Source organism: Ictalurus furcatus, chromosome 5 (genome assembly GCF_023375685.1).
Source record: "Ictalurus furcatus strain D&B chromosome 5, Billie_1.0, whole genome shotgun sequence".
Classification (NCBI taxonomy): domain Eukaryota; kingdom Metazoa; phylum Chordata; class Actinopteri; order Siluriformes; family Ictaluridae; genus Ictalurus; species Ictalurus furcatus.
In genome coordinates, this window is record NC_071259.1 from 15,694,720 (window position 1) to 15,706,753 (window position 12,034).

Genomic DNA, 12,034 nt, shown 5'->3' on the forward strand with positions numbered 1-12,034 from the left:
CTGTTCATGTTTATTGACTTTGGCCTTATCCTTTGGACTTCTTGTTGTTTTATTAAACTGCCATACCTGCATTTGCTTCTGTCTGTGCCTTCATATTGTGACACACAATAGTCATAGACCTAGGAGAGTATAAAAAGCATATGAAGCAGCAGTACAAAAAATTCAATTAGATAGTAGTAGTATGTGTAGTAAATATGTACAGGGCTGTGAAAACCCTGTTCAATCAAATCATCACTTATATAGAATTTTCTCAACAGCATGAAGTTGGTTAAAAGGTCTTACCCAGTAACACACTATACCAAAGTTGAAAGAAATTCCAGAGATGATGAGGAAGAAGGTGATTGAAATACATCAGTCTGCAAAGAGTTACAAAGCTATTTCAAATGCTCTGAGACTCCAAAGAACCACAGTGTTATCTCCATTATCTCCAAATGGAAAAACTCTGCACAGTAGTGAACCTTCCGAACCTTCCAAAATTCCTCCAAGAGCACAGCAACTACTCATCCAGCAAGCAAAAAAATCAAGGTGTTGGAATGGCCAAGTTAAAGTCCAGACCTAAACCTCATTGAGATGCTGTGGCGGCATCAAATATCAATGAACTGAAGCAATTTCTAGTAGCTAACTATCAAATGGCAATCACAAAGCAAAAATGTTAGCTAGCTTGCGAAGTTTAAATTAACCACTTAAGTTCAAATGAGAAATGTCCAAAGTTGCAATAGTTCCAAATATTGCTCATTAAAGTCAATTAAATTATGGGGATGGGTAGAAATATACCCTAAATATACAAATATACCCTAAAACTAACATTTATTTCAACAGCACCTTTGAATAAGCTTTCAGTATATTAGCTAGCTAGCTATGTATAGTAGCTAGTTAATTTAAATCTAATCTTAAAAGATATTTCTTGGTCTGATTAGCAAAATGTGAATGTTCTACATAGAAATAGAATAAGCTTTCTTACCTTTGTCAATGAGCTCTTGCATGGTAAATCACAAAATGATGGATGCTGCAGTAGCAGGTCTTCATTTAAAAACAGTTTATTTGCATTAGATTATATTCACTCAGTAGTCTCTCAATTTAGATTTACTCAAATGAAATAATTGTTTTTAAGAATAAAATAAAAGAATAAAATAAAATTTTACTTCAAACATTTTAAATAACACAAATAACTGCCACAAAAATGCCATAAAGACTCAATTCTGTTAATTCAATTTGAATCTAATCTAAGATCTAATGGACCACTGCCTCATATTGTATAATGTAGGTTATGTTATGTTTGATTCTTGATGGACTTTTGCTATAAAACTTTATCACAGTCTTGGGTGATAACCACAGTTGGGTGTGTGTGAGAGTACCTGGAAATGCCATGAAAGGAAAAGACAAGAAAGCATTGAGAACCCATCAATTTCAGCTTCTGTGTGAATTACTTATCAGATAATACATGAACAAAGAAACACACTCAAATTGCTTGAGTTTACAAAAGTCATTTAAAGATTTGTTGCTGAGATTAATGTGATATAATCAAACTGACATTGTAATTGAGTTTGAAGTCCTATGTGTTGTTTTTTTTTTTCATTTATGAATTTACCATATTTATAAAGCATTAATTATTCACAGGAAAATTATCCTACCCCAGACTGCACTGGATGCAGCATTGGAGAGGGATTTTGATCTGCAGGGTTATGCCTTTGAGGCAGCACCAGAGCAGCTCAGGGCACCTAGAGTTGTGCGGGTGGGACTCATCCAGAACAAGATCATTCTTCCCACTGATGCTCCTGTACTTGACCAAGTAAGACAGATGTAGCCTAACCATATTTTAGTATCACTCTCTCACTCTGGCAACCTAATCTCTTAAGTGTCATATTCTTGCATCTAAGATTCTCATGGTTGGCATACTTTCTAATATATTATGGATTTATCCATTGCACCATTAACTGATTGCCTAAACTGTTGTTTTTGTAGATTACAGCTCTGCACAAGCGAGTGGGTGAGATAGTGGAGGTCGCTGCTATTTGTGGTGTTAATATAGTCTGCTTACAAGAAGCCTGGAGTAAGTACCTATATAAACACTGCTTATACAAGTGTGATAAAAGTATTTTGTAATGTGTAAAAGCAATACATAGTATCTACTTGGAATGCCTGCTTTTGGGGCTGGAATGTTTTTAAAATGTTAAAAGCTGAATACTCTTCTCTCAGACTTTTTTGAACATTTAATGCAATCCTGTTATATGTAGATAGTGACTCGTCAGTGTAAATATTAAATATTAAATAAAATTCTAAATGCTGTAGTTAAAAACATGACTCTAGGTGGATGTAAATACATAATGCCCAAACCACAGATGTTTGTGAGTTTCTGGACTTTATACTGAGGTGTGATGAGGCTTCCTGCCTCTCCTCATTCAGTGGTGCTGATTGGTCAGTGTCAAAGGGATGTCCTTGGGTGGAATTCTAATTCCTATTCATACCCAACTTTCTGCATGTTCATAAAACAATCTGAGTTACTCTGGGTAACTACAAACATTTGCTATGGCAAAGGGGAAATTTTCCTGCAGACAGTGTAGATCTGCAGTGTTGATTTACAATGTACAGAACCATTTCTGTTTTCTACAGAAGTCCAAAAAGGTCCACTAATCGTAGGGTTGGCGGTTCGAATCCCGGCCCATGTTCCCAAGTTGCTCCCAGTGACAGGCTAGCGCCTTGGTGTGTGTGTGCGTGAATGGATGAATGAGACACAGTGTAAAGTGCTTTGTAGAACCGCTAAGGTTAAAAGGCTCTATATAAGTGCAGACCATTTACCATTTTTCTTATGATATTGAAATGAATGATTAAGTATACATACTGTACAGCATGGATGAGCGCATCCATTTTTTTAAGTTTTAATATTTTTTTTCAAATTTTTAATTTAGAAATTTATCAATTTAAAATTTATATCCAGAATTTATATATTTCTGTAAAGCTGCTTTGTGACAACGCCCATTGTTAAAAGTTCTATACAAATAAAATTGTATTGAATTGAATTGAATTGGTAGAACTGCTGCCTTATAGCGCCAAGGTCTCTGGTTTGATTCTGAGCTTGGATGACTGTGTTAAGTTTAACTTTACTTTTCTCACATATCCCCTTGTGGATCAATAAATCTATCTGTCTGTCTGTCTGTCTGTGCTTGACAATGTCCAAATGAGTGTACATCACTTGAGAAGGCGACTCATAAATCTGCAGCTGTTCTGTCATGGACACTTAGTGATCCTGAACGGGTGGTCATTTCTGTTTTCAGATTTGTAGCAAAGATTGATTCAGTATGCTTGTTTGAGACTGCGATGTCATCACTACAACCAGTAAATCCTGAAATTCGTCTCTGCTATGAAATATAAAAACACACAGAAAGGTAGCCCCTGTAGCACTAGCAAGTCAAGTAGCCAGGTTAGCTACAACTATTGTGCTATGTATCTACTTTTCTACATCTATACATATGAAATTTTATAGTGGAGACTAATTTCCGGAATTACTGTTACCCTACCACCGCCATGTGTTCCAAGACACTGCAAGAGGCAGGGGCGATTAGCATATGAGAAAATATTTATTTAAACATTCATGATTTATATTTAAGATGTATATTTAACAATTACATATATTTGAATATGTGTCAGGAATTAGTAGTGTCGGTGGATCCATGCAAGTGCAGGATTAGGTTTATTTGAAGTGAAACACACAAAACACAAAGACGATAAAACATAGCAAAGCAAGGTCACAGAACATGAACATAACATGAATTAGGTGACAATAACAAAAGCTAGACAGTGAGTGCTATACAAGATGTGACATAAATATTCAAGCTAATTAGACAATAATGTGATTCAGGTGCTCGTGATTATGTGATGTGGTGCACTCCGTGAACATGTGGCATGCTGGCTGATGGGTAGTGTAGTTGAGTGCCATTATCAGCACTTCCATGAGAACCCCACCCACCCTCATCATCTCCCTGTCAAGAAGGGGTCTTGAATCATCTCTCCATTTCTGGAGGCCCTTAGGTCAGTAAGGTTCATAAGGAGTGATACCCTTATTAGAGCAGGCAAGGGGCACGACATCCTCCGTTGATCAGTGCAATCACCAAACTGTTGCATTCTTCTTTTGTGATGCTTTTCCAGGCTTGTACTGCATGCTCAATCGGATTAAGGTCTGGTAATTGACTTTTCAATCATATTTATAAATATGAATTTTCAGTCATATTGATTATAAAACATTATGTACATTTTATATACAATTATTAGGTTTTTTATCAAAACTTGATTTCATTGCTTATACTAAATTTAATTTAACAAATATCTATTCTACTAGTTTTAATTATGTAGAGTGAGTTTCATCAATTAATATGCTATTAACATGATCTAATGACATTGTGAGCCATATGGTAGTGTAGTGGGTAGCATAGCTGCCTCCCAGCGGAAGAGTTCTTGGTTTGATCCTGAGTGTACAGAGTTTGCTTTTATTCTAGGGATTTGAAGATACATGATCAAATCAGGTTGGTTCTACGAAAACAAATTGTATTAATGAACTCGGTTCATCTGCTTGGAACCAATGTACACATCTGAGTCAAGTAATTTTTTTTCTTTTGTTCAAAAAATTCACAAAATACTCTGCTCTCATGGATATGAAACAATTACAAACAAAACACAGGTTTTATTTTTTTTTTTTTAAATGCTTGTTAAATATAGGCGTGCAACAATTATTGGCACCCCTATGAATTCATATGAGAAAAATATATTTGAAGTATATTCCCATTAAAATTTTTTATTTTTTCGGTACACCTGGATGACTAAGAACAGGAAATTGTTCTACCATGACTTCCTGTTACATGGGGGTATAAATATGAGGTGTAACACAGGAAATTTTCCCATAGTCATTCATAACAATAGGTAAGACCAAGGAATATAGCTGTGTGGCAAAGGTTGTTGAGCTGCACAAAATGGGAACTGGCTATAAGAAAATAGCACAAGCATTGAAAATGCCCATTTCCACCATCAGGGCAATAATTAAGAGGTTCCAGTCAACTGGAAATGTTATGAATCAACCTGGAAGAGGAAGCGTGTCTATATTGTCTCAATGCACTGTGAAGAGGATGGAGTGGCTAAAAAACCTCCAAGGATCACAGCTGGAGAATTGCAGAAGTTAGCTGCTTCTTGGGGTCAGAAAGTCTCCAAAACTACAATCTGAAGTCACCTACATTACCACAAGTTGTTTGGAAGGGTTTCAAGAAAAAAGCCTCTACTCTCATCCAAAAACAAAATCAAGCGTCTTCAGTTTGCCAGACACTACTGGAACTTCAGATGTGATTGAGTTGGTAAAATAGAGTTTAAATGAAATGGATACATTTATAACATTTATTTATGCTTGTCAAACTAAAACATCCATCCATCCATCCATCTTCTACCGCTTACTCCTTTTCAGGGTCACGGGGAACCTGGAGCCTATCCCAGGGAGCATCGGGCACAAGGCGGGGTACACCCTGGACAGGGTGCCAATCCATCACAGGGCACAATCACATACAAACTCACACACCCATTCATACACTACGGACACTTTAGACACGCCAATCAGCCTACCATGCATGTCTTTGGACTGGGGGAGGAAACCGGAGTACCCAGAGGAAACCCCCGCAGCACGGGGAGAACATGCAAACTCCGCACACACATGGCCCCGGTAGGACTCGAACCCCGGACCCTGGAGGTGTGAGGCGAACGTGCTAACACTAAAACATTTAATTGGAAAATAAATTATTAGGTAGAAATCCTTCTAATTTTGTTGCCCCTATATAGAGACAAATGAAATGAAACTAACTTGAAACAGACTAGAACCACTAACTAGAAATACATTTATTGTCTTCGTTTACTGATAATCAGTATAGTAAAATATTGTATTTTTTGCGTGAGGAGGTGTGTGTACACGTGTCAGTATGTGAAGTACTCAGTGTAAATGTATGCAAACAAATATCATTGAGAAACAAGGAAAACAAATCTGAAAGGCTTCAGCAAACAATACATTAATATGGCTGCACATGAAATCATCCATGAGCCATGTGGTGATGTACAGATTTATTTTTTTTAATGTTATGTAGTAATCCTTATCAATCGTCAATTCCCAACATAATGTACGTGTCCCAAAAAAGTGCATAACTCATGCAAACTTTAGCTGCTGGATATTTGTATTCAGTTTATGTCCATCCACGTTCATTATGATCATCTGTATAAACTCGAAGGTGTACTTGAGGTTGTCAGGAAAGCTTAGCTCAAGAGCATAAATGAAACCGAACGGCATGATGAATGCCAAGATAATACAGTCTAGGTTGCTCAAAACCTTAATGCTCTGCCACAACTTCTAGAATCACCTTCTCTTTGGATTGTGGAAATCTCCATGACGGTGCTTGCAATGTCATTTTCTGCATCCTCAATGGCAGAGGCCTGGACAACAACACAGAACACTTTGATTTTACATCAAAATATAATAAACAAATTGCACTTCTACTTTTCAGCTTGAAACTTAACATCTTCCTTGACTTCTTGGACTGTTTGATTTGGCATACATAAAATGTATAAAATATGAATGAGTAAAATCTGTAATTAGTAAATGAATTATTTATAAAAAAAAAAATTATTGGGGGGAAAAGTGGTAAATTCAGATGTTTTTATTGTAATTAATCAAGGGTAAATTTGACCCAGTGAGTGCAAGGTGGGATGTGATTGCTAAAAACAATGGCAAAAGTAAAATTAACAACAGAAACAGAAAAATAATGTTAAGCGAAATATAAATAAGCCTTTCAAGATGATCAACTTCATGCTAGATAAGTGGACTGGCAGCTCAGTTCAAGGGTCAAGTCAAGATAAGATCCCAGTTGCTGCCACTGTGCTCTTGAGGAAGGCACTTATTTCTAAAGCTATTCCCCAGGTGCTGTACAGTCCAAATATGTTTATAATTTTATAATAATTTCACCTTTTTATAATAACAGTGTGGGCCCTGTAATTATTATTTTTGTAATGTGATTTTCACATACAACATTCGCTACAATTTACTAAGAATGGTGTCCTCCAGTGAGTGGCAGGTCTGCTGATAGAAATACCTTGTTGATGAGAGGGGTCGACAGAGAATGGCCAGACTGGTTTGAACTAGCAGAGTCTATGATAACTCAAATAACCGGTCTGTTCAATTGTGGTGAAAATGTGGTGGGAGTTGGTGCTGTTTTGGCAGCATGAAGGGGACCTACACAATATTAGGCAGGTAGTTTTAATGTTGTGGCTAAATGGATCAATATGGAATCCAATTGGAAGCTTGTGAAGTACATTACATTGAAAGCTCATTATGATAAAATTCTTAGTACCATTTAAAAAATAAATAAATCAAAAAAAAAAATCACACATCCTATTTCATAAGTATAAGGAATAGTCCAATCATAAATGAAAATTCTCTCATCATTTACTCAAGTAATTTACCTAAATGATGAGAGAATTTTCATTTTTGGGTGGACTATTGCTTTACAGCCATGCTTATTAGAGTTTGGCTACGAGTTGTACTCAAACTTGACACGGATTTGGACATTTTGGACTCTGAAATGTTTCCGACGTTCCAAGAGTACATCTGTAACATGAAAAGAAAGATACAAAATAAATAACAAAATTTAGATAAGAAATTAATGAATGTCTCCCTGCCTGACCAGAGGGCTTTCTGTGCACACACACTTAAAACAAATCTCTTTAGCGGCTTATTATACTTGAACGGTCAAATAAATACACACACCTCATGTCAAAATGCAGGTCTGGCCGAGTATTCATGCAAACACAGTTGGTTAGGTCTTAAGTGAATGTAAACAGTTGGAAAAGAAATCGGATGTGTGTCAGTATATTGGATCTGTGCCTTAGGTCTTAAAGTGACAGCAGTCTAATAACAGCTGCTGTCTGTCATTAATATAAATCAAAAGACAAAGAGAAAAATCACTCACTCATTCGACTGAATAATTTCAGTAAATGTAATAATCACTTCATATGTCATACAATGAAGTCTATTTTATTTTACATTTGTTACAGCCCAGTCTAGGTTAGGCCACACAGAGTAACCAGCTCACAATTCAAATGGAATTGACCTTTAAAATGAGGGAGCCAGGAATAAAACACAAACAGGGTTGTTCAAAAAAGGTTGTGGTATATTGTGAAACATATATAACTACAGAGAACCAACACCAGGCGTAACTTCAGGGTGGGTCAAGGCCAAAATAATAAACAAAAGAATTCTTTGTTAGGTAGCTAGCTTACCTAAAAGGAAAATAACAAAGAAAATACAAGTATACTTCCCTAACTACCTAAACCAAAAACAGAGACAAAAGGACCCCTCTCCCAAAAGAAATGGCAGCCACACCCCTACTGCCGGTAAACCAAGTGAAACATATACAGTGGTAAAGAGAATACACAAACAAACAGATACAGGGACAACCAAACTCACAATCAGAACCAGGTAAGAGTCAAAACCAGAACAGCGGTCAGAACACAGAATTTTTATAGCCACACGGGCAAGCGACACAACCCAGACACCAGCTCACACGACACCAGCTCACACGACACCAGCTCACACGACACCAGCTCACACGACACCAGCTCACACGACACCAGCTCACACGACACCAGCTCACACATCCCACACCATTCTCACTCCTTTTCCTCTTTAAATAGGGTGGTCAATTAGTGATGTCATCCGGGGAGGCAGGCTAGGGCATCCTGGAAACTCTGGGAGGGAGTTCGGACCTGCACACAAAAATATGACACCACAGAAAAAAACTTTCTATCCCAAAGATAGCGGGTTGTAACACATTTAATTGCTTTATTCAATTTCCGTAGTACTGTATTTCTTACTTGAATACTACTGATAGACCTACCTGAGAAAACGTATCATTATTGTAAAATAAGATTGTAGTCATATCTTTCACCCTTAACAGTAGCATTTGTTGATTCCAGTCTTGAATTTCACATAAAATGTGAAATGTACTTCTTAATGTAGTAAACATCATAAACCCTGCTGATAGTTTTTAATTTTTAATTTTAGAAATTAAAATGAAAAAAAAAGTTACAAGAAGAGATCTGTGCTCAGAAATGAGTTTGTTGTCCTTCATAGCCAGATTAAAAGCAGTAATAAAGCATGAAGCTTGTTGTTATGACATGCTGCTAAATGTAATTCTACTCTGTACTCTCTCTCTCTCTCAGTCTATATAACTGTGGGGGAGAGGCATCAAATAATTGAAATGTAAACTTGAACTGGAGGACACAATATAGAGTGATACAATAACAAAACAGGTATATTTGTATTTTTATACACTTTGTAATATAATGCAAGTGCTAGATATACCTCTATATCCCTTTTTTATTTTGAAATAATTTTTTGGTAGGAAACTAGTTGAAGTGCCGATGATATGAAATGAAAATATTGACTGGCAACGGCGTATGTAATAGTCGTATTTTTTGGTACATTTATGTTGCCATTGGTTTGTGAGGGTTAGAATATTAATTTAACAGCTGAGTGTTGAGTTTACAATTGCAATTAAAAATTTTTTCAATTTAATTACTTTCTGGACTCGGCTGGACTTGACTCAGACTTTGCCATCAAGAACTCGGACTTGAGTCCCCTTTTGGACCCAGGCACGGACTTGATTGGTTAAGGACTTGGTCTCGATTCGAACTCTACAAAGGTGGACTAAGACCCAACACTACTGCTTATATATCCACATATACACATATATACTTAGCAAATCTCAACCGGCTGAGTGTTTACATAATTGTTACATTATATATTGTATCTTCATATCATCCAGCTAAAACACTGCTCAATGTAAGCTGTAAGACATTATGACATTTAAACAACACATTATGACTTACAGAAGAGCTATATAATAAAAAAAAAAATTATTTGGGGAAAAAAAATACACTCACCACATATTCCTTGAAGAAAGGGTCTGGATCTTCATTGAGGTAGATAACAAGGCCCCAGCAGGACTCAAGCCCCAGACCCTGGAGGTGTGAGGCGAACGTGCTAACCACTAAGCCACCGTGTGCCCCTGTAGTCTTTATGTGTAGCTCAAATTCAGCATTGTAAGAGAACTTAAGGATCACAAAACTTTGGGCCATGGGGACAATCCTTAGAGAGTTTCTGTAGATGAGTGAGGAGTAGATGTATACTGTGCCTCATCACTGCAGGATGAGGCATGTGAGGAAACTGAGGTTTGTGGCTCTGAATCAGTGACAGTCTTACTAAATGAATTTACTGGGTACAGTGTGATGCAGGGCCCATCGATCTGGGGCATCACAAGTGATATGGCAGGCAAGCATATTACCTTCAGTGTACTTTTGTGTTCAATTTCAGATACTGAAGTTAGGTTCATAAATTCTTTGAAGTCAGCATACATGTATTGCAGCCGGAACTCCTCTTTCAAGTGAAAGAATGTCTTTATCAAAGCATGAAGTTCCACAGTTGCTGGAATTCCAGACATATGGGGAAGTTTCCTGGAGTCAGTCTCATCACCAAAGATAATTTGAAGAGCAACAGCAGGACCTGCCATAATGGAACACCTTCAAGCTAGAGCAAAAACAGAGTAGAGAACAAGAAACCATCAATTTATGTTTTTGTTTTTATTTGAACTCACAATAAAAATATAATCAGAGATTTGGCAAGAGAGAGCCTAAGTAATACTGTAGACACTGGCATCCAGACCTCAGACTAGACTAGAATTATTACACTAACCTTCAATGATGACCATACGGGGCTAACCATATGGAAACCCCCAACCATTTGATAAATCATGGGTCTATTAAGTCAGCATGCTCAATCAGGGCAACATCTGTAGTGGGTAAGGCAGACAAATCAAACCCTCTATAATGCTCCCTATACCAAGCACTTAAAGGTTTCACAAGGAAACACAAGTTCTCCTTAAGAATGCACAGTTTAAGGATCTTATTGAAGTTATGGTAGTTCATCTAAAGATCCATGTACAATAAGCATCCCCTCACTGTTATGTATACTACAACAACACACATATTTTGCCATATGAACCTGAGTCACATCTGGGTATCTATGCTTCAGTGTACATGTTACTCTCTCATTAAGGACATCAACAGGCATAACTGAAACATCTGTGACCTCCAAGGATGACTTCTTGACACTCCAGGAATGTGTGTGATATGCAACCACGTAATGGTGTTTAATAGCTAGCGAACAAGCTATATTCTTAAATTAATTAGTATGACGAACAACCTGCTTGAAGGATATATGCTTGTAACGGATAGCTGCACAGCAGAGGCAGAGTCTGTTCCATACCGTGGTGTTTTAATTAACAGAAGAAATAAATAAATAATCAGTATAAATAAACTATCTAAGTAAACTCAGCCTAAGAATTATGCTGAGTTTTCTATCTTAACAGAACAGAAGAAGAAAGAAAAAAGATGAAGGGAAGGGTGTGGTCTTCAGGAAGCAATAAAAAGAACAGTTGATTAGGTGAGAGGAAGCAGGATGCAGAAATGAGAGCCCAGGTGGGAATGGCGGAACTGATGGTGTGCGTTTGCCAGGGACCAGGCGAATACTCTTACTGTGGATTATAACCTTGTGTATATTGATTCAGGAGGCTGGCGTACACTTCGGGAATATTCTGCCAAGGTGAATCAATGAGCGAGCGGAGCTTTGAGGGTTCGAAGGCACATCACAGGTTTGAGATCACTGCCATTGAAGTACTGCTATTAAAGTGAATATTTTTTTGTTTTGTTTTGGTTAAGAATTATTCTGGGGTTAACTTTTTTTATTGCCTTTTGTGTGTGCAATTTTTCTTTTATGAATTGAGTCTTGTTTCTTTGTTGTTTCGCCTATTAATTTCACGTATGGGAACTTTTTTATTTTGGTTATTTCGGTTGCTATAAATGAAAACCGATCTGTATTTTCTTACGTTTATTGCATTAACTGGAAATAATAATCTTACTTTGAGAATTTTGAGTAGCCTACTGTTTTTTTTACAATGAG

At 37.0% G+C, this 12,034-nt stretch overlaps 1 protein-coding gene across 1 annotated transcript in view; it reads left to right on the top strand.

Moving 5' to 3' along the window:
• The window catches only part of upb1 (ureidopropionase, beta), a 114,243-nt gene that overhangs the window by 23,552 nt on the left and 78,657 nt on the right, over positions 1-12,034 (top strand). Inside the window, exons 2-3 of the mRNA XM_053624864.1 lie at positions 1,618-1,789; positions 1,963-2,050. Of these exons, the coding sequence (XP_053480839.1) occupies positions 1,618-1,789; positions 1,963-2,050 (260 nt within the window). The remainder of the gene's footprint in view (positions 1-1,617; positions 1,790-1,962; positions 2,051-12,034) is intronic.